Below are 26148 nucleotides of genomic sequence, written 5' to 3' on the forward strand. Positions count from 1 at the left end.
CTCAAAAGCATGTCTGAACCTGTATTATTTGGGTTTTTTTTTTTTTTCCTAGTGATTTGAGGCACTTTTTACAACAGTGCGCCTATTTGCAGAACAGAGTTTGTCTCCTCCAGCCTTCCTTTCTCTCTTGCTATTATTATTGCTCAGATCACAACTACCCACAGTTGCAAGGGATCTGGTCCTTCCAAATTCATGGCTCCTTGGACTCAGTTCCCATCGCTTCTTTGGGAGTAATTACATAATAAAGCTGTGTTACACCTTGACCCCATAGGCAGAACTTTCAAAGACATAACTCGTAATTCACTTGGAAAGTTCTGTTTGAAGCTACAGGTTCACTAAAATGAATCTGTGCCCTATTTTGTCTATTCTTTAGGGTTGATATTATGTTTTAAAAAATTGATTTTAAATGACATCTAGTATCAGGCAAAGTACCAAGAGTAAATGTTATTTTAAATTCAGAAAAATGCATTTTAGGGATAATAATTAATAACTTAAGGAAATTTCAGGATGATAAATAATGAAAATAATTACTGTTTTAAATAGAACTGGAACTGCATTATTTTAAGATGTAGTGAATTACGGTTGTGTGCTTTGGAAAATCAGTTAAAATGTTGAAAAATTTGACCAAGAAATACACTCTCCCAGATTTGTACTTTTAGAAAATTCTGTGTACTTTCTGTACAATTCAGAACACAGTAAAAATACTGAAAAAAAATTAAGCTTTTAACACTGTTTAAAAACTTATGTTCTTTTTTAAGAAATTGTTTATAATAATTCATTAAATATTCTTTGAATTATAAATGCCATGAAACTATGGCTGTTTTACATTTTAAGGACTAATCTTTCAGAGTCACACCCCCTTCCTCCCGACTCAGGGAGAACAATCTCTTTCTAATATACGATTAAATGACATGAAAAATTTTAAGCACATAATATGTTTTCTAAAATGTCACCATTTTTACATTGAATATACTGATAGGTTTATCAAACAGAATTGAGAAAAAAAATTTCTATTTAAAAATAAATTAGTGGGATGGAAAGCCTATAAAATTGGATTGTGGTGAACATTGTGCAACTATAAATGTAATAAATGCATTGAGTAATACAAAAATTTAAACAATAAAAATTAAAAAAATAAAAATAAATTACCTCTTCCCTTAAATGTATTTGAAACTTTTTATTTAGAGATCAGTAATTTTCTCTAAGGTATTATATTATTAGTATTTTAATCAAGCATTAAGATCTTGTTACTTCTGTTACTATGTGCTATGACTATTTTCATGTGTTAGTAGTCAAGAGAAATGACATCCATGGGGTTTTATCTCAAACTGCGTTTTATTTGTTTATTTTTAGTTTTTGCTTTGGCACTTTTTCCAGGCAGTTCTCTTAGCAACCGTGGCAGCGATTCTGAGTGTCATGTGTTTTATGCAATTAAGCTCTTCCATTATAATCCCCATCACAAGTTATTTCATGCAAATGTTCTAGCTATTGTATTCAGCCATTAACTTATATAATTTTCCCTGCAGTATTTTTAGTCTAAATTATCTTCCTAAATGTAAGAAAATAATGAATTTTATGGGAATCTAAACAATGAATTTTGCACGGAAGAAGATCTTAATGTACTCCGTGTTTTTGTCTTTTCACCCTGCTTCTACCCTTCTTGGTGCCAGTCCTCACTCCAGGGCAGGAGGTGAGGGTCTGACCACCTTCACCAGGATTTGCTTGCTTTCCTCTCGGCACAAGAACATCTGGAGTACTGGTAGGCTGTGTATGGAATTAATGACTCTCCTGCCATAGTTCTGCAGACCCCAAATGAGTGGATCTTGGCAGGAAGAGAAAATCTTTCAGAGGACCAACCCCAGATGAGCTGGATTTCTGCAGGAGCTGCGCTCAGGGCACTGAACCCTGTGATGTGCAGCATCATGCAGGGAGGTGACTCGGCCTGGGTTAGGGGCTGGCTCAATAGACTTTGTTCATTCGTTTCTCAAAAATGAAACGTGCCAGGCACTAGATAGGCGTAGGGGGTTGGGAGGAAGGAGGATGGATGCCGGTTATAATGATAAGCAAAAGCTGGTATAGAAGGTTACACGGTACAGTGACAGTATGAATTGTGGACACTTGACTCAATCAGGAGTGTCGGTAAGCTGGAATCAGAGAAAGTTTTCCCAAAAAAGTGATTTGAGCAAAGATATAAAACCTTGCTGTTCAAAATGTGGTCCATGAATGGTTTGTCGGAGCACCACCTGGGAGCTTATCAGAAAGGCACAGTCCTGGGTCCCACCCCAGACCTACTGAATCTGACCCTGCATTTTAATAAGGTCCCCAGGTATACATTGAAGTTTGCACAGCGTTGGTCTAAAGCTTCAGTAGGAGCTGATGTGAGACGATTAGCAGTCCTGGAGTGTTCCAGGTGGAGGGGACTGTGTGTACAAAGACTCCCTCGCAGGGGGGACCTTGTTACACTCCGGGAACTGGAAAGAGGGCTGGAGCCCAGGCAGGGAGTGGGAGAATGTGGTATCATGGCAGCCAAGAGAGGACTGTTTCCAGAAGATGGAAGTGTCAGCGTTGCTGAAAGCCAAGAGAAGGATTTTTTAAATGATGAACATAGCAGAAATTTTTGGTTACCTTTTGGAGAGCTTTTTTGATGGAGTAATGCAGATGCAAGCCAGTATGAAGTGGGTTGAACAGTGAGTAGAGGGGGCAGGGTAACCAAAGAGATAGATTGTTCTTTCTTTTGTTCAATGCATTTGCTGCAGACCTATTACATAGCAAGCAAAGAGAATGTACAAATGAAAGACCAAGTCTAATAATAGTTGCTATGGAAATGCATCAGTGGGATGGTTAAATAAGGAGTGTGTGTGTGTGTGTGTCTTGTGAGCACACGCACATGTACATGTGTGTGAGTGATAGAAAATTAGGCTTGGGGACAGAAAACTTAATCAGAGATAACTTCCCAGAAGGGGTCGATGTTTGAGCTGATTCTTTTAAGAATTTGCCTGACAATAGGGAGAACAAGGACAGAGTTTAGTAACGGGGTGGTGAATGCAAGGAACCATGGACATTCCTGGGGGGCTGTAGCATTGGCTGGGGTTGAGAAACAGCAAGAGATGAGGCAGGAGCGAGAAGATGAGGCGGGATTGTGAATGATCTTGAATGCCACTAGAAGGTGTGTGCACTCGCCCTAAGAATTCGAGGAGGGCCCTTGCAAGGTTTTAAGCAGGAGAAAGAATGATAAGAGCAAGTTTGCATGTCAGAACAGTTGCTCTGGAAATGTGAGAAAGGAGGGCTTAAGAGGAGGTGAGGCTGGAGGCATGAGAATTAGGAGGCAAGTAGCATAGTAATCCAGATAAGGAGTGAGGGGTGCTTGATCTTAACACAGGCAATGAAGACGAGGAGACTGAGTCATGAGATCTTGACAAGAAAAAGTTAAATTTCTCTTTACTAATTAGACACAGCAGGAGAGGGAAGAATCTGGAATATCTCCAAAATGTGGAGCTCCTGAATAGATAATGGAGATAATTTACCAAGGTGGGACAGAGACAGATCTTGGGTATGGAGCATCAAGTCCAGGCATAGAGATCTGAGAATCTTTCGTTGATCAGGCCCTGAGGTCCCACGGGAGGATCCCTCATCTGTAGCTTCACAGTAAATACGGTAATGATTGTGATAAATAGGTGACTGACATTAATCTCATCTCATTGATCAGGAAGCATCATTAGAAGACTGAATACGGCTGGTCATTTGGTAAATACTGTGACTAAAATACAAAGCAGATAAAACTGGTTGCCTTTCATGGTTGTAAGGAGCAGACATGCTTGAATGGGGTCACAGCTTCCTCTTTAAGAATTTTCTGCCTACTCCTTTGTGGGTGTCTTTCGTGTAAATAAATCTTTATTATTCTTAACCACTCTTTGTATAAAGTTATAGAATCTAGTTCATATTCTCTTTGACTCATGACATCTGTGAAAAGTATTTTATACCTTTATGATACTATTTGACGTTTCCCTCATGGTAATTAGAAAGAAAGAAAGAAGAAAGAAAAGGGAGGGAGGGGGGAAGGAAAGGAGAAAGAGGGAGGGAGAGAGAAAAAAAGAAAGAAAGAAGGAGGGAAAGAAAGTCAGGCTTTCTCTGGAAACACAGTCATTATTTTTATCCTTTGGTTTGTGAGTGTCTTCCACCAGCAAAATGAGAAAGGAGGAAAACGCCCGTATCTTTCTACGTGCAAAGATGTAGGAAAGAAAAATAGAGTGTATCTACCAAACAGTAATGCTGCTAACATGGCATCTTATTTTCAGTTATTTATGATGAAGTATTTGGTACTGAATTTCTACTCATAAGTTCTTTATCCTGGAGATTTTGTACCATAAGTTTTCAACTATGTCCAGTTACTTAATCTTTGTGAATGGGTTAAATATTTTAGGTGAGATTCATAGATTTCAGTGCTTGATATTAGATTGGCTTCCTATATTATTATTAGGAAATCACTTTTCATCCACTAAAATGATCAGACCAGATGAGCCTTTGTCTACTAAGCATTTTTGTTTTGTTTTTGTTTTAATTTTTGTGTTATGGTTGATTTACAGTGTTGTGTCAATTTCTGCTGTATAGCACTGTGACCCAGTCTTTCATATATATATATATTCTTTATATATGTATATACACATTCTTAATGTATATATACACACACATACATGTATACATTCTTTTTCTAAGTGTTTTTAAAAATACTCTCTCTCTCTCTCTCTCTCTCTCTCTCTCTCTCTCTCTCTCTATATATATATATATATATATATATATATATATATATTTCTCAGGTACCTGAAAATGGAAACCTATTTTTTAAAAACTTCTGAAAATGTCTTAAAGTTTTGTTTTGGCTTTGCTAAACAGTGATTTCCATTTAAAATGTATATTCAGTATCTGCTTATCCATTTACTACTCAGCATTTATTTAGTATGACTGTTTCATTTATTAATTGAACTACCACCTGCCCTTAAATAGCATACTAATTCGTTTGAGACACCAGACGTAGGAGAATTTTTTTTTTAATTGAATATAACGGACAGAGAAATATCTTTAATTCAATAGATGTTATTGCTTTGTGTGTGCCTTACACACAGAAGATACTCACCGTATGATCTCTTTTCTGAAAGAAGGTGACCTGTGGTTTCTGCCTTCTAGAAAGGTGCAATTAGACTTTAGTGCAGTGGGGAGAGGACATGGAGTGATGATATTGATAACAGGTGATCGATTACAAACTATAGATAAAATTCTTTACCTGTATTCTCACAACAACCTTACAGTGTAGCCAGTATTCTTGTCTTCATTTTACAGATGAGGAAACTAAGGTTTAGAGTAGGCAAGTAATTTGCCCAAGGTCACACAGTCAGCACCTGGAAGAGACAAAATTAAACCCAAGTCTGGCTGACTTGATGCCTGTTCATTTACTGCCCTATGATATGCTAGCATGGATAATTACACAGTATCACAGATAGCAGAAATGCAGGGAAATATGCTAATTGCCTTTAAGAAGCAAAACTGAATTTTTAGAGAGGTTTAGAACAGGGGCAAATTGTATCTATGTGGGGAAAATGAGGAATGACCTTATTATTTTGCAAATGCTAATTAAAGTCAACTAATATAAAGTGCATTGTGTATCCTGAGGTCACATAGAAAGCTTTCACTCTCTGTTTTTTGAATGATGTAATGAACAATAAGTAGAAGAGTGGTTCTCAGTACCCAGCTGTGACTGTGCATTACTGTTGTAATCACAGTTATCATTAATCGTACAAGAATGCTCACATTATGCTAGACAGTGGATAGAACAATAAATAAGTATAATATTTGCCCTCTAAAGATGCTCTGTAAAGCTTGCCAGTTTTCTGAATGTAGCTTTGTTAAATGATCGAATGAATTCCTGCCTTAAAATTGGCCTCTTCATATTATTAAAACAGTAAGGAAGCTAGTCTTATTCAAGTGAGCAAAGCCTGAATTATTTTGTGTATAATTTTTTAAAAAATATCTCATGACTTTTAACACAGCTCACTTCTTTCGAACTTTGCACTTAAAAGAGTTTTGAGGAATAGGAAATAGCCCCATAAAGAGGTCAAGGAGTGGCATTATCTAATCTCAGAGTGTAAGCAAGCCAAGCCCAGAAAATAGTTTCTCAGAAATTTATTTCAAATAATCCTTCTGATTCTGTGATAATGGTATGTTTCATAAAAATAATGAGAATCGTTTTTTGAAGATAAATCTGGCTTGTTGGTTTGATTGGCTGTGTACATTATTATGACAGTAATGTGGTGGTGTAGTTGCTTTCACAGCAATTATACTAAAATTGAAAAGATACAGAAAGTACTAGAGCGGCCTCCACGACGGGATAACGTAAAATTTATTAAATATTCCATGGGTTTTTGAATACTACATTTGTAGATAAGGAAGCTCAATATCATAAAGATACTAGTTGTGCCCGAGTAAATCTACAAACTCAAGGCAATTCCAGTAAACATCCCAGTGAGATTTTTAATGAAACCTAAAAAGTTGATATGATGGCGTATGTGGAAGGGCAAAGGGCCAGAAATAACCAGGACAATTTTGAAGAAATGTGAAGACTGGGGACTCATTCAGCTGTGAGTCAGGTCTCGTTACAGGGAGACAGAGTCCCCAGCGGAGGGCACATAAGCAGACACACACAAATGCAGCTGGTCAGGATATGCAAGGCCTGACTTTGTGAACCAGGAAGATATATTACTCACTAAATGGACTGTTCAATACATGTGGCTGGGACAATTAGCTATATGAAAAAAAAAATTAAGTTCTAACTTTTAATCACAAACAAAGTCAGTATCAGATGCGTTAAAGGCTTACATGTGGAAAAACCACCCTTCAGAATCACTTTGCTATAAACAGTAGAAAACTGACAGAGCACCGAAAACCAACTACAATTGCAAAAATAAGAATCATTTCAAAATAAATAAGGTACAAACTTCCAGTTATAAAATAAATAATTCATGGGGCTGTGGTGTATAACATGGCAACTAGCGTTACTAATACTCTCTTGTATATTGAAAGTTGCCAGCAAAGTAGATCTTAAAATGTCTCATCACAAGAAAAACACTCTGTAAATGACGCATGATGATGGGCGTTAACTGGACGTATCATGACGACCGTTTTGTAATATATAGAAATATTACATCGCTATGCTGTACTGTGTTGTAACGAACCCCCCTGGTACCCATGAGGACACGGTTCAATCCCTGGCCTTGCCCAGTGGGTTAAGTGTGTAGGTCACAGACGCACACTTCACCCACGTTCCCGCGTTGCTGTGGCTGTGGCCTAGGCCGGTGGCTACAGGTCCGATTTAACCCCTGGCCTGGGAATTTCCATATGCCATGGGTATGGCCCAGAGGGAGAAAAAAAAAAAAAAAAAAAGAAAACCAAAGAACATATTCATGTATTCTGGGTAGGCAAGGATGGCTTAAGCAAAATATAAAATGTGCAAATCATAAAAGAAAAAGGTTAATACATTTAACTACATTTAAAACAAAAACTTGTATTAAAAATCCCATAAAGTAAAAATGAAGACAATCCCCAGAGTCGGGGATGTGTTGCACTTATAAACAACAAGGTCTTGGTGTCCGTAATATAAAAGGAGCCCCTATAAATGTAAACTATAAAAAAAGAGACGTGGACCAACTGAAAAAAGTGGACAAAGGACTTAAATAGGCAATTTTCAGAAGAATGATCAATGTAGACATAAAATATGCTCCATTACCAGTAATCAAGGAAATGCACAATGAAATGAAAGCTATACCATTTCCCGCCTGTATTTTTGTTAAAATTTGAAATGTCTGACAACCAATTCTTGTTGAGTTTGTAGAAAAAGGGGAGACTTCCCTCTGCCTGTTGTAGAGTAAGTCGATTCCACCACTTGGGACACTATCTGGTTGAATTCTGCCTGAACGTTTATACTCGCCGCCTGTGTTCGGGAGGCACAGGAGGGCTCACTGTGGAGCAGTAACGATAGCGAGGCCACCTCTGGCCCATCAGTGGAGTACTATTTGGCATTGAAAATTGGTGAAGTAGACTTGCCCGAAACACCGTGGACAAATCCAACAATGTCGATTAACAGAAAATACTAACGAGGTCTGATATGCTACTATTTTACATGAAGTTTGAATACACGCAAAAACCAAACTGCTGTTTAGGGGTGTCTACCTATGTGATGAAAGTAAAGGGACGTAGACTGAGATGACAGACACTGCAGTCGAGGTGGCGGTATCCTCTGAGAGGGAAGGCAGAGAGAGATCCTAAAAGGATCTACTTTATTTCTTAAGGTGGGGGAGAGTGTTACCTTATTATCCTTTCTGTCTTTTCATTGACAGAGCATCATTGGAGCTTAAAAGGTCAGTTGTTATTTGATAAAAAGAGACGTACAGATTCATTCAGAAATGTTAGCGTCACGGGAAGCGTGCATTTCCTTTTCATGCCTGTACTAATGTCGCTTGATGGCCGTGGTACATGCAAAGAAGGGGAGGCTTTCTGGACGGTGGACAGATGGCCCTTCCGAGACGCAAAGTGGGTGAAAGTAAACCAAGTGTGGTTTTCCAAGTCAAACTTTTTCAAGGATGTAATCCTTACTTGAATGTAAACTATCTTTTAAAAACATCATTGTACCATATAAGCTGTTACCTGCCTCAGAATTTAGATTCACACACACATACACACGCGCGCTGATTTTTTGAACACAGTGAAGTATCACTATATGTAATGGTTTATTTCTGCTCTCGTCAATTCAGCATGCTGCATAAATTGTTCTTGATGAGTTCCATACAAAGGAGATAGTAGGAACGCGTCCCTTACTCTGTAGCCTTTGGGGTTAGCACAGCAGGATTCACAAAAGATGCAATGGCTACTTGTCCTCTTTTTGGAATTTACAGAAGGTTTTATTGGTCGTTATCTTTTTCTAGAGTGCTAAGAATAATGGAAATAGCATCTTTTAGTTTTATAGTAACTCAGAAGAGAGAGTTCATTCTAGTTTACTGAGTATTATGGTCTGTACTTAGGTTTATCCAGGGCAGCGCCTGATTCTCGACTCAGCAAAGGGCCTTAGGAGACAAATCTTCCTTTAAGGGATTCGTAGTTTATGTTTGCCTAATTGTATAAGATGTGAAACATGGAAGGAGGTTGTTGTACAGATTTGATGTGTGCTAGCTGTATCCTACCTATTCATGGCTTCAAAATTAATAAGCTTCTCTAGAGATGAGAATAAATATTAAAGGCCAAGACAGATTTGTGGCCTCAGCTGTCTTTTTCAAGGGCGCTGAATTAATCATTCAGATATTCTAGTTGATAGTTGAATGGGGGGGTTGTTTTTTTAAGACATCTGACAAAAATGAAATTTCCAACTTGATTTGAAGAAGAAAAAATCAAAGCCTGAGTAAAACCTTATCCCCAAAGCCTCTTTTTCTCCCTTTGAGACAAAGATGTATGATTTTCCCCAAGGGATAAACAAAAGCCTTTCTCAGCTCAACAGATTTAGTCTGGGAGACACAAATTCCACTTGACATTCTCTGATTTTATCCTAGAAATAGTTTTAAATCCATCAGACCTGATCAGGTAGGAGGGTTTCTGTGTACAAGGACGCACACTATTACTGTGCAGAAACAGGGTAGAAGAGACGCGGTTTTCTTCTCCAGGACCAACGGCCTTTACGTCCTCAAGTTTTAGAAATGGAGAACGAACCCTGTGTTGTGGACCTGTGACAACCCCATGTGGGTGACTCCATGGCTCTTTTCGCTCTTTTTCTGATGAATCCATCCAGTCCTTGGTTAACACTGTCTTTGATCTCAAGGAATGAACCAAAGACAGGGCAGCGCTCTGAGTCACTTCCAAAAGACAGCCTTCCTCTCTCGGTCAGGCTTCTCAGATGAACTCGGAGACTGTCTGAATCTTTTGTGTTAATGGTCAGCTCAGTGTAAAGCCTCCCACTCACTGGCCACCACTTCCTCTAGTACTCCAGTTCCGACCACTCATCACCCCGGGAGGGCCTCCAGTCCCACGAGCCTCCGCCTTTTCACTGCCCACCTTCTGTGTCCATGTGCCTCTCCTTTACTGGGCTTGGATTCTACAGTCCATCACCCGAGCAATGCCCTTGCCCCTCCTCTCTGCATTGAGCTCACCCCCAAAACTTCAGCCTGGTTAAATCTATTTTTCTGCCTACTCGCTACCCACAACCATGCAACTGAATTTGACTAGACAGCCGTGCTGACTGATCCGCCCCTAGTTTGTTTCTGTAACTCCAAGGGTCACACGGTGCTGCCCAGTGGCCCATTCGCCACGTAGTTATCTCCTCCCTGTCCTGTGACCTCGCTGCTCTCTTGCTGCTTCATCTTTTCCACCGGCCCACATTGGTGATGTGTTTCCCATCTTTAAAAAGGAAAGCCTTTATTTGATCCTTCATTCCTTTCCAGCTCCTGTCTCATTGTTCTGCTTCCCTTTATAGCAGAACTCCTCAAACAAAAGGCATTTACTGTCTTCATTTCTTCGCTTTCCACTCTTCTGAGTTCGCTCCCATTAAGCTTTTGCCCCACCACTCCCCTCCAGGCAGGGTCCCAGTGATTCATCCAGACCAGCCTTCCTACAAGGATGTGGTCTTGGTGATCACTCTGTCCTCCTAGAAGCTCTTTCCTTAATTGGCTTCTGGTCCAGCATCCCTCCTACCTCCTGGGTCACTAGTCACCTCTCCTGCTCCTTCTCTTCCTGCCTTCTAAAGGCTTTGCAACCGTTCTCTTTGGCTCCGCCTTCAATGATTATAGACCCATGGTTGCAAATAGTTATATGCCAAACCCCCCAACTATAAGGGAACGGAAACTTCTGTACTTGGTACCCTTCCACACCTTGCCTTATGTACCTCTTCCCCTGGCAGTTCATCTGTATCCTTTATAAAAACTGGTAATTTATATAATTCTGTTAATTCCCAAATTTATATCCCTTGCCCCAACCTGGATTTACACAGAAATCTAGAATTGTATATTTCCACCTGTATTTATGACTTTTCTCCTTGGAAGTCTAATAGGCATCTCAAACTTAACATGCCCTAAGTTTACTCTCTACCCATTCCCCTCCCCCCCCAAAAATACATCATCAATGGAGCTAAATCATGATGTAACATTTTACCCAGCTTTATTTTTCTTCATAACTTTTGTTACTACCTGACCTCACATCACAAATCTATATAGTTTCCTTCTTCATTCATTGGAATATAATCTCATGTCAACACAGTCTCTTTTGGGTTTTTTTTGGGGTTTTTTGTTTTGTTTGTTTGTTTTTCTCTTTAGGGCCTCACTCACGGCACATGGAGGTTCCTAGGCTAGGGGTCTAATGGAAGCTACAGCTGCCAGCCACAGCAACTCCAGATCTGAGCTGCATCTACAACCTACACCTCAGCTCATTGCAATGCCGGATCCTTAACCCACTGAGCGAGGCCTGCAACCTCATGGTTCTTAGTCAGATTCATTTCTGCTGCGCCATGATGGAAACTCCCAACAGGGTCTCTTTTGTATATTCATTTCTTATGTGAGGCAGAGTAATGGTTCACAAAGATGTCCATTGCCTCATCCCCAGAATATGTGAATACGTTTCCTTATGTGGCAGAAGGGGTTTAGCAAATGGGATAAAGTTAAGGATTTTGAAATGGGGAGATGATCCTAGATTTGTGGTCCAGTGCAATCACAAAAGGTCCTTACAGGGGAAGGAGGGAGGCATGGGAGTTAGAGAAGAAGGTATGACAGGGGGAGAAGAGGTTGGAGTGCTGCAGCCTTGAGCCATGCAGGTAGCCAGCCTTGAGGAGCTGAAAAAGGAAAGGACAGATTCACCCCTAGAGCCTCCAAAGGAACACAGCTCTGCTGACACTTTGATTTTAACGCTGTAAAATCTTTCTGGACCTTCAGAACCTTAAGGTGATAGGTTTGTGTTGTTGGATTCAGTTTGCTAATATTTTGTGAGAATTTTGCATCTATATTCATCAAAGAAATTAGTCTGTAATTTTCCTTTTTGGCAGTCTTTGTGGTTTGGTATCAGGGTGATGGGGACTTCATCAACTGTACTTTGGAATGTTCTCTCTTCTTTAATCTTTTGGAAGAGTCTGAAAAGGATCAATATAAGTTTTTGTATGTTTGAATTCACTGTGAAGCCATCTGGTCCTGGATTTTTTTCAACTCTATTTTTCTCCCTATTGTATATGTTCAGAGCGAAAGTGAAGTCCTTATAACCTGTAGTAATAAGGTTACATCAGCCATTCAGATTCATTCTGTGCACGTGGTAAGGCTGTATTTTCCATCTATGAGATGGCAGCCATGGACGTATCCACGGAGAACTTCAGGGTGGTGATTGCTCTGCCACCCATTTGGAGGAAGTGGTCCCCTGGAAAACTGTAAGCTCCATGAAGGAAGGTACCATGTCTGACTTGTTCTTTGTTGCAGCTTCAATGCTTACCATAAGAGGCTGTCTTTTGTTAAATGGATCAATAAATTTTATCATTGCCCTACTCCAAGTGTCTGCAAAGAAATAAGAGGTAAGGGAATACATGTGATTTCTCCCTTTTGTGGACTACCAAAGCATTTGTTCTTCTCCTACAGTCATTTGTTTGCTTGTGTTTCTTATTTATTCACTTCCAGTGATGTGCCAGGCACTGCAGGGAATCTAGGTCTTGCTCTGTCTTAATTCTCTCCCCACGATAGAGAATCCTCCTTGCTTGCAGGCATCATGTTTTATGCACACTTAACACTGATAAATGCTTAGCATCGTGTCAGCATTCAGTACATTCACCTAAAAGAGGAACATTAGCAACTTTGAAGGAGAAGGAAACCTCAGTATATTGGGAGCAGCAGGTACTGTAGCCTCATTTGCTAGACTTTTAACAACTCAGAATCTTAAATATATTTTTCCTTTTCAGTTTTTTTTTTTAAATTTCATGAATGACCTAAGCTGTTCATATTGCTCTTTCCCTGTACAAACAGGATGCAAAGGCAGGCTTGGTCAGTGGGAAAGAATCTGCTAATATCTAGATCCAATACCTTTGTGAAACAGGAGGATAGATCCATCCATTGGCTAATGTGGGATGGAGATCTTGTATCTTTCCCTCTCTCTGCCTTTCTATTCATCTCTGTGTGTCATATGATAGTAATTTTTTATTTCCATTATTGTATTTTGCATCTCTTCTTGCTTAAGTTTTCTATCTTTTATCTCTTTGCTCAGCGTTTCCTGTAAATTACCCATCTTTGCCTCAGTTTATTACCAATGTCTTGCATCATCTTCAGCATCAACAATCTAAAGTCTTTTTCCTGGAGACTGAGAATCTCCTGGTCACTTAGCAGTTTTTCTGGGGTTTCTCCTTTCTCCTTCATCTGAGTTATAGTTCTCTTGTCTTTTCATTTTTATAGGTTTTTGGTGTGGTGACCTTTTTACAGATAATAGAATTGTAGCCTCTCTTCTGGTGTCTGCCCCCCTTGTGGCTGAAGTTGATACAGGGGCTTGCTGTAGGCTTCCTCATGGGAGGATCTGATGCCTGCCCCTCTGGTGGGTGGGGCTTTGGCTCTGGGTGGAGATTAGAGGTGGCTGTGTGCCTGGGGGGTGTTTAGGCAGCCTATTTACTGATGGGCAGGGCTGTGATCCCACCTGGATTGTTGTTTGGCCTGGGGCTTCCCAGGGCTGATGGGTGGGGCCAGATTTTCCTAAAATGGCCACCTCCAGAGAAAGGCATGCTGCTGAATATTCCCGAGAGCTTTGCTTGCAATGTCTTCCCCCACAACAAGCCACATTCACCCCTGTTTTCCCAGGAGCTTCTCCAAGAACTGCAGTCAGCTTTGACCCAGATTCCTTTGGAGACTTTGCTTTGCCCTGGGACCCAGTGCATGTGAAAGTCTGTGTGTGCCTTTTAAGAAGGGGGTCTCTGTTTCCCCCAGTCCCATGGAGCTCAGGCGCACAAGCCCCAGTGGCCTTCAATGCCAGATGCTCTGGGGGCTCTTTCTCCCAGCGCCAGATCCCCATGCATGGGAGTTTGATGTGGGGCTCAGAACTCTCACTCCTGTAGGTGAGTCTCTGTGAACCAGTTACTTTCCAGTCTGTGGGGCTTCGGGGAGGTATGGGGTTGCTTATATCATGTAATCGCCCCTCCTACTTCTTGATGTGGCCTCCTCTTTGTCTTCTGGAGTAGGATATCTTTTTGAAAGTTTCCGGTCCAAATTTTTGGTTGAAGATTGCTCAGTATTTGGTTGTAAATGCTTTTAGGAGAGCAGTTGAGCTCCAGTCCTTCTATTCTGCCATCTTAATCCCATCTCCCCGATAGTAAATTTTTTTTTTCTGGTCCCAAACAAAAAAAATCTATTATTAAGGCTGTATTGAGATCTTTTCTCTCCTAGACCATCTAGGGCCTTAAGTCTTTCATGGCCTATTTCTTGTTGCCCTTTCTTCACTAAGAACCCTGACTGCAAACCCCCAGGGTTCAATGACCAATTTGTTAATTACGTTGAGGCCTTTTCCCATGAACAGCCAGCGCTGCTACTGAAATAAGACCAGTGATGTTTATGACCAAGTGTATACATACTTAGGTATGTTGTGATCTGTATAAAAAAAGATCATCTTGGCCATGCAGAATTTGGTTTCCATCTGTAAGAATGGTGATAAATTCTGCATGTTAGCAGTTAACATATTCAAAAACACGCAACTTTCTAAGTCCACAGGCATGGTGGTGAGAAGAGAAAGCACAGCACAGTCTAGTTAGGGAGGTAAACAGTAGACAAGGAACAAATACAAAAAGACACCTCTGATCAGTTACGGAGGAAGACATGAGGACGCCATGTTAGTGGGAAGTCCACCTTCTTTGGGGGTAGGTCAGGGATTACTTTTCTGAAGATGCGACAATTAAGCTGAAATCTGGAGATCTAAAAGCATTCAGTTATGCTAGGAAGGCAGAGCAATGTTTAAAAAAAAAAAAAAAAGTCTGTCCTTTGAGCAGAAATTATTTTAGGATGAGAGGCTGCCTGCGATCAGGAACGCAGACTGATTGGGAGACAGGACTTCTTGGCGAATCCATCATATATTCCATACTCATTTCTACACTGCTTCCATTTCAGTGTTTGCCACCAGCCAGGACGCAGGGAGATAAGTGCTGTATGTTGTTTTCTATGTCCCCCTAGAACCTGAATACGCACGTCTTGAGTGCTCTGGGCACAGCTAACGAGTGGCCTTCAAAATCCTTTATGTGAACTTGCTTTTCTGTGATCTCTGATGCTAGTTTTGCTTTTCTTCATCACATGGTTGAGTAATTCATAGTGTTAGTGATAGGATATTTTTTTTGGGGGGGGTGGATTTTAATGAGCATTTCAAACCCCAAAAGTCATTCTCATTCAGGTTTTTTAGGTTCAGACCCTAACATTATTAGGCACATGACAAAGGTGGACAATTGGAGGTGCAGAGCGTGTCTGCTCAGAGACCGGAATGGTGTAGAGAACAGCACAGGCCGGTACGCAATAAGACAAAAGTGAAAACCGATAAATCTCTGAGGGAGAAAAGTAGAAAAGATACCTTACCAGATGACTGCTGGCACTAGAGCATAAGCATCAGCAGAGCAGGGGCCTGGATCCTGCCTCCCCCTTCTGTGGGGGCTCAATAAATATTCACTGAGTGAACACACAAAAGGAACCTGAGCAGGTACATTCAGCTGGGTTAGCGGTACTAAGACGTGCTTTATGCCTGTCTTAAAATAAGCTTGAATTGGGAATGGGGGGTTTTGATTTTGTTCTTACTGTTTTCAACAAATGATAAACTGGTAAGATTATGACAGAGGGAAATGTGAACGTTTTCATTTTCCTAAAAAAAATGCTTGGGAAGATGATCAACCGTGGCTTTGATCCCAAGGTTATAACACCCAGAGTACTTCGGCATCTCTTAGTTTATAGCTGGTGGCGTTTCATGCATGTGTCCTACCTGTGTGGGCGTGGGCGCGTTAGTCTCTTTGTATCTCTGTTTCTTCATTTGTGAAATGAGAGCAACAGCAGAACATACCTGGTAGGATTATTGTGAGGATAAAGCAGTTGATATGGATAAAGCCTTCAAATCAGTGCCACGTCCGCAGCAAGCTCTGTATGTGCTGTCACCGCTATTATCTTCATCCCGTCATCATCAGAAGTCTGTTTGCCGTGTTTGAGGGAACTTCTGTCTGGAAGTCTCCTATGCCACATGATAACTAGAAATGAAAAATTGGAGTTCCCATTGCAGCTCAGCGGTAACAAATCCAACCAGTATCCATGAGGATGCCGGTTCGATCCCTGGCCTCCCGCAGTGGGTGGGGGATCCTGTGTTGCCGTGAGCTGTGGTGTAGGTCACAGACAGGACTCGGCTTTGGCCTGGCTGTGGCTGTGGTGTAGGTGAGCAGCTGCAGCTCTGATTCAGCCCCTGGCCTGGGAACTTCCATATGCCGTGGGTGCAGCCCCAAGAAGAAAAAAAGAAAAAATAATTGAAATTTTAAAAAATTCTCTGATTTCTGTGATACATATATTGGGATTTTGTTGTCAAAATAATTTTAACGAGATAAAATTTACATACTATAATCGTCACCATTTTAAAGTGTGTAATTTAATGTTTTTTAGAATATTCGCAAAGTTGTTCAACCATCGCTACTGTCTAATTTTAGAATATTTAATTCCTCCAAAAATGGCTTTAGCATATTTTTGTTACCCACACACCCATTACCAATCTCTGCCCGTTCTTCCCTCCTCCTAGTCCCTGGCGAGCACTAATCTCCGTCTGTCTTCATAGATTTCTGACCATTTCACATACATGGAATCACAAAATATGTGGCTTTTATTTATGGCTTCTTTAACTTAGCCTCGTGTTTTCAAGGTTCACCATGTTTGTAGAATGTATCAGTATTCCATTCTTTTTTGTGGGTAAGTGATAGTCAGTGTAAAGATAATACCAGCTTGTTTTTCCACTCATTACTACAGTATCTTGATGCATAAATGTCTCCATTTTATTGGCTACGATAAATAATGCTGCTCTGATATTCATGTACAAGTTTTTACATGAGCGTATGTTTTCATTTCATTACCACGGAGCGGAATTGTTGTGTTATCATAATTGAAGGTTTAACATTGTGAGGAATTACCACACTTTTCCAGAGCAGCCACATCATCTTACAATCCCAACAGCAAAATATAAAGATTCCAATTTCTCTACCTCTTCACCAACAATTGTTATAGCTTTTTTATTTTAGTCATCTTAGTGGAGATGAAGTATTATCTCATTGTGGTTTTTATTTCCATTTCCCTGATGACTGATTTTGAGCATGTCTTATGTGCTTGTTGGCCATTTGTGTATCTTCTTTAGAGAAATGTCTATTCAGATCTTTTGACCAATGTTTTTAAAAATCTTCAAGTTGTAAGAGTTCTTTATATGTTCTTTGCACAAGTCTCTTATCAAATATGTGATTTGCAAATATTCCCCCCAATTCTATGCAGTTTCCCCACACTTGATGTTGTTTTTTGAAGCATTAGCAATTTTATATTTTGATAAAGTCTAACTTATTATTTCATCATTTGTACTTTTTGTGTTGAATCTAAGAAGCTCAGTCTAATTCAAGGTGAGGAAAATTTACTTCTATGTTTTCTCTGAGGTTTTTTTAAAAAATTGTTTTTATAGTTGATTGACAATGTTGTCAATTTCCACTATACATGGAGTTCCCTTCATGGCTCAAACATGACTAGGATCCCTGAGGATGCAGGTTCGGTCCCTGGCCTCGTTCAGTGGGTTAAGGATCTGGTGTTGCTGTGAGCTGTGGTGTAGGTCACAGATGTGGCTTGAATCCCACATTGCTGTGGCCGTGGTGTGGGCCGGCAGCCGTAGCTCTGATTCGACCCATAGTCTGGGAACTTGCATATGCCATAGGTGTGGTCCTGCAAAAAAAAAAAAATTCTGCTGTACAGCAAAGTGACCCAGTCTCTCTCTCTCAAACACACATACATATATACACACATTCTTTTTCTCACATTCTCTTCCATCATGTTCCATTACAAGTGTTTAGATACAGTTCTCTATGCTATACAGCAGGATCCCATTGCTTATCCACTCCAAATGCTATAGTTTGCATTTACTAACCCCACCCCCGACTCCATCCCCCTCCCTCCCCATCCCCCTTGGCAACCACAAATCTGTTCGTGAGTTTGTTTTTTTTCTGTAGATAGGCTCATTTGTGTCCTCTATTAGATTCCACAAATAAGTGATATCATATGGTATTTGTCCCTTTCTGACTTATTTCACTTAGTATGAGAGCCTCTAGTTCCATCCATGTTGCTGCAAATGGCATTATTTTGTCCTTTTTTATGGCTGGGTAGTATTCCATGTGTGTATGTACCACATCTTCTTGATCCATCTTTTTGTTGATGATTATTTGGGTTGTTTCCATGTCTCAGCTATTGTGAATAGTGCGGCAGTGAATATGGGGGTGCATGTATCTTTTTGAATGAAAGTTTTGTCTGGATATATATGCCCAGGAGTGTGATTGCTGGATCATAGGGGTAGTTCTATATGTCGTTTTCTGCGGTACCTCCATACTGTTTTCCATAGTGGCTGTATCTTCTAAGATTTTTATTGTTGTAGCTCTTAACATGGGTCAAACTTAATTATGAGTTAATTTTGTGTGTGGCTCGAAGTAGGAACCCAAATCCATTCTTTTGAATTTAAACATCTAGTCTTCCCAGCACTATTTCTTAAAAGACAAACAAACAAAAACCTGTTCTTTTCTCATTGTCTTGGCAACCTTATCCAAAATCTCTTGACCAGATATGGAAGGGTCTATTTCTAGACTCTTAATTCATTGATTTATGTATCTGTCCTTATACCAGTCCTACATTGTCTTGATTACTGTAGTTTTGCAGAGAATTTTGAAACTGGGAAATGTTTTGAGTGCTCCAACTTTGTCCTTCAATATTATTTTGGCTCTTGTGCGTTCCTTGCATTTATGTATGCATTTTAAGACCAGCTTGTCAATTTTTTTTCAAAAGATAGGCATTACATTGACTCTGAACATATCAATTTGGGGGACTACTACCATCTTAACAGTATTAAGTCTTCTGGTTCATGAACATGGAATATGAAATGTCTATTTATTTCAATCTATTTATTTCAATCTTTAAGTAAGTCTTGTACTTTTTGTTAAATTTATTCCTTAGCATTTTATTCTTTTTGATGCTGCTATAGATGGTGTTATTTTCTTGATTTTTTTATTTGCAGATTTTTCATTGCCATATGTTTGGAGGACTTTGTTTTTTATTATGGTAAAATACATAGAAAAATTGACCGTATTTACCATTTTACTCATTTTTAAGTGTACAGTGTACTCATCTTGTGTATTCACGATGTGTAACCACCACCACTATCTGTTTGGCAATCTCTTTCATCTTTCCAAACAGAAACTCTGTACTCATTAGGCAATTGTATTCTACAATTCCTCTCTCCCCTCCCCCTAGCTCATAGTCACCTCTGCTCTCTCTGGATTTGCCTGTTCCTGGTACTGCATGTTTTTATGTCTTATTTCAATTAGCATAATATTTTCAAGGTTCATACAGCATCTAGTAGAATTCCATTTATGGTTAAATAATATTCAATTGTATGTGTATACCACATTTTGTTTATATATTTATCTGTGGATGGGTACTGGGTTGTTTTTACTATGAATATTGGTGTACAAATATCTGCTCAGGTTCTTGCTTTCAGTTCTTTTGGAGATAGAATTACCATATGATCTAGCAATTCCACTCCTGTGTTTTAACTTTTTGAGGAATAGCCAAACTGTTTTCCACAGTGGCTGACCTTTTTATATTCCTACCAGCAATGCACGAGAGTTCCAGTTTCTTCACATTCTCACTACCACTTGGATGTGACTTAAAATCAAGAATTAGACAGCATCTAACAACCATTTTTTCCTTATAGTTGAGAATGAACAATTAAATGAAAGCTAGGCTTTGAAAAGAGGAATATTTTAAATTATATATATAATGTATATTGTTTATTGTTGTATAAACAATATATTTGACTTTCATATTATAAGCATTTATATATATGTAAATGTTTTCAAGCTTGAAAAGTACAATCATGCTTCCCGTCTTTCCCTATGGTGTCAAAGGCAACAGAAACCACTGTTAGAACTCTACCCGACAAGAGTGAGGAGACCTGCGGATGTTTCTTGAACCCTTCTCTCATGTCATCGGAATGTTCACCTGCAGCCTCAAAAAAGAGAACAGAAGACATGAGCGACCTCCCTTCTGAGAGCCAGAGAAGCATACCGCTTGCTGTGACCGACGCCTTGGAGCATATTATGGAACAGCTCAATGTTTTGACACAGGTGGGTTGGCATGCTTACCTGGGGGTAAGATGCACAAAACAATCCTGGTTACAGCAGGTTGCAGGAGTAGCAGAGCAGGGGACAATTTTTCTTTCTTGCCAAGGTCAAAGCTTGCTCTGCGGAGCTGCTGTAGATCTTGCGGAGGTGAGGTCAGAGCCCAGACACAGGCATACACGTACACGTGTGTGGTACACACACACACGCAGTACTGTATCTGGCACCTGAGGCCCAGAAGGCAGTGGGAGAGCCTTTGTGAAGAACTGAGGTGGTACTTCATTCTCCTAAGTGTACTTGATTCTGGACAGTAATATTTTGCCCTTTTTGATGCAATGTAGTTAGTCAGTTTTAGACATAATCAAAGAAATATTTTAGGGCTGTAAGAAAAACGTATTGGGATTAATTATTTTGGTTAGAATATTTTGAAATATGGGCAGTGTTAGGTTTCCACTCCAAATACATTCTCCACATCCAGTATGTAACTTCCCTCATTCCCAAAGCTGCTTACGTGGATGGCTGTATTCTTCTGGAGGTGATGGTTTTCCCAGTTCCCTCTTGGGATGTGACACAGTCCTTTGATGCAGTTTACCTTTGCAAAGAAGGAATACCATGGACCCTAACATACCAAAGATCTTCCACCCCTTGGTCAGGAAATACAGATGTCCTGTGAAGGAAAAAGTCTATTAAAATGTATATATCAGGGAGTTCCCCCTTGTAACTCAGGGGAAATGAACCTGACTGGAATCCATCACAATGTGGGTTCGATCTCTGGCCAGGCTCAGTGGGTTAAGGATCCGGCATTGCTGCGACCTATGGTGTAGGTTGTAGATATGACTCTGATCTGGCTGTGGGGTAGGCCAGCAGCTCCAGCTCCAATTCGACCCCGAGCCTGGGAATTTCCATATACTGCAAGCGAGGCTCTAAAAAAAAGTATACATCAAAGGTGACCCTTCCAGCTCTGCTGATTCAGCGTTTCCTTGGAAGAAGTCTTATTGTTACTCTTGGGCAAATACAATGAGGATACTAATATTTGTCAGGGGATTGTCCCCAGTTATTAGTTTTCCAGAATTATTTCAAATTGAAGTAGCTTTTCCAGCTGAAATTGCTCTTGCATAGAAATCATTCATTCTTGTTCTCAATCCTGGCTATGCATTATAATCAAACACCTGGCCAGTTAAAAATCAGCCACATGTCCAGTTCTCATCTCCATAGACTGAGACCCTGGCACTGGTCCCCTAAGATTCTGTTTTGAGTTTAGAGCCTTTGTTGCTACAGCTGTGGTGTAGGTCAAAGCTGCAGCTCAGATTCAGTCCCTGCCCCAGCAACTTCTGTATGCCATGGGTATGGCCATATATGTGTGTGTGTGTGTGTGTATGGATCAGGACCTTTTTACTTAAGGGACATGGCTGTGGGTCAAGAAAGATTGTGACAACATGCTTTGTGAGACTTTGAAGTCATAAGATTTGTTCAATGAAAAAATCATTAATTTTCACTTTGCAGTATTGTGCTGGAGGTGGCTTTGTGTTTATCAGACACTCCTTTACTTTAGAGGCAGTTTTTCTCTCCGATTCGCCAGCTTTAGTTTGGTTGGCCTGTTTCCCACATGCCCTGGCTTCACCTGCACTGTCACATTTGGGGTTGCGTCTTCTTTAGGGAATCCTCCCAAACAAATCTTTTCCATTCTGTAGTGTGTCAGCCTTGTGACCTATTTTGTCTTATTTTTACCTGATTCAAGGTTAAATGAATCACTTTAAAAATTTTTTAAAAATTAAAGATTTACAACAATATTGAAGAATTGGCTTCACATGAAAGCAAGTTGAAAGCAGGCACAGCACACTTGCAAAATGGGAACAGCATGAATCTGAAGGCAAAGAGCAAGTAAAATAAACAAATTCTGACTCACGCACTACAGATGACTGAAACATCTCCTAACCTCGCTGCAATGTGTATAACTATCTGTATTGAATTATAATGAGAAATAAAGTGAAATTACATTGAAGGTAGTAGGTAAGTGGAGTTAAGCAGTGTTAAAGGCGTTGATAATATACACATTGACAGCTTTTGCATGTGGAATTGTGATGATGTATGGAAAGTATCAGGCAAAATGCTTGGCACATAGTAGGCATGCGAGAAATTAGCATTGCTATTAATGTGTGAGTCATGACCTATATATAGTATGAAATGTGAGATCAAAAGCTATTAGATAATGATTGTTTTAAAGCCGATTACCTTCAGAAGCTGGGAATCAATTCATCATCTTGAAATTTACTGACTAACCAAGCCTCTATCCTGCTTTCCCTATATGAAGTGTACCACCCGGTAGCCAAATTATGTATGAGAGAAGGGTCTCTTATTTGTAAATTATCCCAAAACATTTTTGTTAAATGATGGAATTAGAATACCGTTGGCAATTTCCAAGAATCGGTAGATGTAGGCATTGGGTTGCTCCTAACATCACACACAAGAAAGAATCAAACAGTGTTACTGTGATCATGCCCTCTCAAGAGGAGACTCACCCAGCGCTCTGACCTGAGTCTTATCAAGCCTCTGAATCTCGCTTCCAACATAGAGGGAAGAAGAACAGATCAAATTCACCTCAAATATGAAATCCCTAAAATCCATACTGCTGGAGGCTGTACAGCTCAAGTGGCCTGAGCCTGTCAACAGACAAAGGATAAAGAAACAAAGGGAGAGGCTGGGGATCTGTAGGTTACAACACTTTAAATGCTATTTCAAGTCTTGACAATGGATTAGACAAAGTTAGAGTGTCTAGGGATGTATACTTGAAAGGTAAAACCATAATGACATGCAGACAGGTGATTATAGTGGTCAGTATAGTGGCCGTGAAGGGGCAGGTGCATGCAAGCCACTCTGGGGTGGCCGCTAGAGTACTAGTTCTTGAACTGTGTGCTGGTCCCAAGGGTGTTTTTCTGCGCAATTCCTGAATCTATTTCATAGTAAAACATGTTTCTTAGTGATGTAAGACTGAAGACAGACATGGCCAATACCACAAACAATTGATTTCCCAAATTTAAAATCGGTGATTCATGAGTGTGTGTGTGGGTGGGTGGGTGTGTAGTCATATACTCACTTAGGAGCCAAAGGAGTTAGAATTGCAAAGATCCATTAAGTCCTGTGTGGCTGGCACCAGCTTAAGCATTTACATGCCTTATTTCATTCAGTCTTCCTGACAACCTTATGAGGTGCTGTTGTCAACTTCTGGGTGCAGAAGTGGGTGGCAATATTTTCAAAGTAAAAGTAGTATCCAGCTGCCTGGGGTAGAAAAGGGATGGTCCATCATGGATTGTTTGGGATAGAATAACCAGTGATGCCATCCAAGTAGAGGCAGGTATGTGGCCTTCCATCCCCAGCCGCCCCCCCATTCCACGTTACCTATGATACTACTTCACATGCCTCACATGGCCCCTGCCCTGGCATGGATGCTTCAGAAGATCAGACTTCAGAAATGTGTTCAAAGCCTGATCTCTCACCCCCTTTCCTCGAATGCTTCGTTTTTTACCTTTTGAGAGGGTGCCGAAGCAGAGCAAGTTCTGGGGCTCATTTCTGAGCCAGCCTCCTGGCCCAAGAGTGGGCGTTCCCGTTCTGAAAAGGCTCTTGCCTGCAGAGATTATGCTCCTCGTCCAGGTCACCAGGCATTGATGATTCTGTCCCCCTTTTTACAGACCGTGTCCATCTTGGAGCAGCGACTGACTTTGACAGAGGATAAGCTCAAAGACTGCCTTGAAAATCAGCAGAGGCTTTTCAGTGCCATCCAACCGCAGAGTTGAACAGCCAAGAAGGAGCAGAGGCACGAGACATGAACCCATGTACCTATACTCAGGAAGGTAGTCCACGATGCTTCATGCAACACAACCATGTGCTAATTATCATGGCATTTCTCCAAAGGGTGAGCAACAGAACAAAAGGCAGAAAAGACATAATTAAGGACTAATTTAAACACACAAATCAATGTTGAGGACCAACTCAAATCATTTCCATTTATGACTGCCGTAATAAAGTCATCAGCACTCAAGTGGCTCTACATTTCCCCCATATTATTTTAAATGTCAGTTGTTCTTGATAGTTCAAATCCCGCTGGAAAAGTAAGCACATCTCTGGATTTTGTTATTTCACATTGACCATCTTCAGGCAATTCCTTAAAACAATGTATTTCTTAGTGAGCAATACCCTTAGTACGAAGTAATTCACTTACCTTAAAACAGCATTTTCTATTCAGAGAATAAGTTAATGATCTGACCTGTATTTCTTTCAGTTCAAATTCTTCCTTTCTTACCTATTATGCCTTTGCAAGACCATCTCATGAGGCTCCCAAACCACAGATGTACCACAGCAAGAATACACTTCCTTTCATTAGCCACCGTGCGTAAGGACATTTGACAGTGGGCTTGGATTTCATGGTATACATTGTTTATTCTTGGGCCAGCCTGAAAGAAATGAAGCATTAGCAACGTGAAGTGCACGTATCTTCTTTCGTAGATGAATACGCACTGAATGATTTGGCATGTACCCAAACCTGTGATCCCAGGTTACAAAAATTAAGTTAGTGTGATTTTAGAAGTCTCAAAACCCAGGACAATGCAAGAGCAGTATTTAAAAATACATACACATGTGTGTGTTCACATGATTCAAAAATGTCTCGAGTGATTTTGGGAGCTGCCTAGAAGTCCTTTAAAAAAGCACTTATATCACTGTCCTCCGATTTTTTCTTTTTAAGTCAATTGTGATTTGAAACAAAATGAAAATGAGCCAGACATTCAAAAAAGATCTTGGATACAAATTAAGAATTTTATCTTAAACAAAATAGAGAGTAAATTGGAGAAAAAGGAATTTAGCTTGCATTTTAACCTCTATGAAGAGCACAGAAGGTAGGAGAAGGCAGTCTGCGTTTCTGATGCCTTTAGGCATCACATGGGGAAATACTGTCTCCGTTTGGGAAAAGAAAAAGTGAAATCCTGTTTATGTAGGTGTCTACATGTAGAGTTTTTCCCAAAGCCATTTCAATTGTATTTATGAGGTGGTTTTGTTTTTTATCATCTCATTGTATGTTTTAAGTGCCTTTTTATATAAAGTGTGAACTTCTAGAGTTTCAAGAGTATATAAGACTAAGTGGCATTGTATTTTTATAACCTCACTAAGAAGACTAAGAAATGAAATACCATACCAATTTTTACTTTTTTTATGCTTCAAACAATAAAGACGTTTTACATTTAAAAAAAAAAAAAAAAAAAAGTTTCTTTTTCCATGATGAAGATCTAGAAATACTGAGCTTCTCGCAGAGCTCCTTCGACTTTAACCTTCCCAACAGTCCCCTGGAGCGCGCGTCCCAACCGTTTCCCGGGCCCTGTTCCCTAGAGGCTGTGATTCACCAGGTCTTGTCTGGGGGGCCCAGTAATTTGCATTTCTAACAAGCTCACAGGAGATTTGCTGCTACTGGCCCCAGGCCCACACTTTAGAAACCCCTGACCAGCTAGAGCCACTTCCTCCACATGGAGCTGCCACATACTCTTACAACCATACATCTTTCTAAGTGATATAAAAACAGTCGTGACATAAATATAAAAAAAGCCTTGACAGTTTTTCAAGAGGGTGATTTTATAATCCTCCCACACACACACTTTTTTTTTTTTTTTAAAGCTTTTGAGTATTGTCTTCATCAAATTCCAGCTCCTTGTCTGTCCTGGCTCTATTTGCACTGCACGAGCAATGTCTCCACCTGCAAGGCCTAGAAG

At 40.1% G+C, this 26148-nt stretch overlaps 1 protein-coding gene and 1 long non-coding RNA gene across 10 annotated transcripts in view; one reads left to right on the forward strand and one right to left on the reverse strand.

The window, feature by feature from the left end:
• POC1B (POC1 centriolar protein B) overlaps positions 1-25514 on the forward strand; it is a 90524-nt gene extending 65010 nt beyond the window's left edge. For 6 of the 8 annotated variants that reach the window (XM_084957619.1, XM_084957614.1, XM_021092774.2 and 3 more), the window contains 2 exons: positions 20183-20401; positions 24082-25514. In XM_084957619.1, the coding sequence (XP_084813745.1) occupies positions 20183-20401; positions 24082-24186 (324 nt within the window). In that variant the 3' untranslated portion in view covers positions 24187-25514. Of the gene's footprint in view, positions 1-12482; positions 12570-20182; positions 20402-24081 lie in introns of those variants that run through there. The other 2 variants (XM_084957616.1, XM_084957620.1) reach the window with 1 other exon arrangement.
• Positions 20420-24296, reverse strand: LOC146403588 (uncharacterized). 2 transcript variants are annotated; one of them, XR_014804514.1, is made up of 5 exons: positions 23919-24296; positions 23490-23671; positions 22915-23055; positions 20907-21062; positions 20420-20622 (listed from the first exon to the last, which is right to left on the reverse strand). It is a non-coding gene; the product is annotated as an uncharacterized LOC146403588 (long non-coding RNA). The 2 variants fall into 2 exon arrangements; XR_014804513.1 differs by having other exon boundaries at positions 20420-20775.
• Positions 25515-26148: the final 634 nt, after the last annotated feature.

The sequence above is a fragment of the Sus scrofa genome, chromosome 5 (assembly GCF_054392235.1).
Source record: "Sus scrofa isolate SSC_HxYL_T2T_F1_AM1 chromosome 5, Sscrofa_HxYL_maternal_Yorkshire_Landrace_v2.0, whole genome shotgun sequence".
Lineage (NCBI taxonomy): Eukaryota > Metazoa > Chordata > Mammalia > Artiodactyla > Suidae > Sus > Sus scrofa.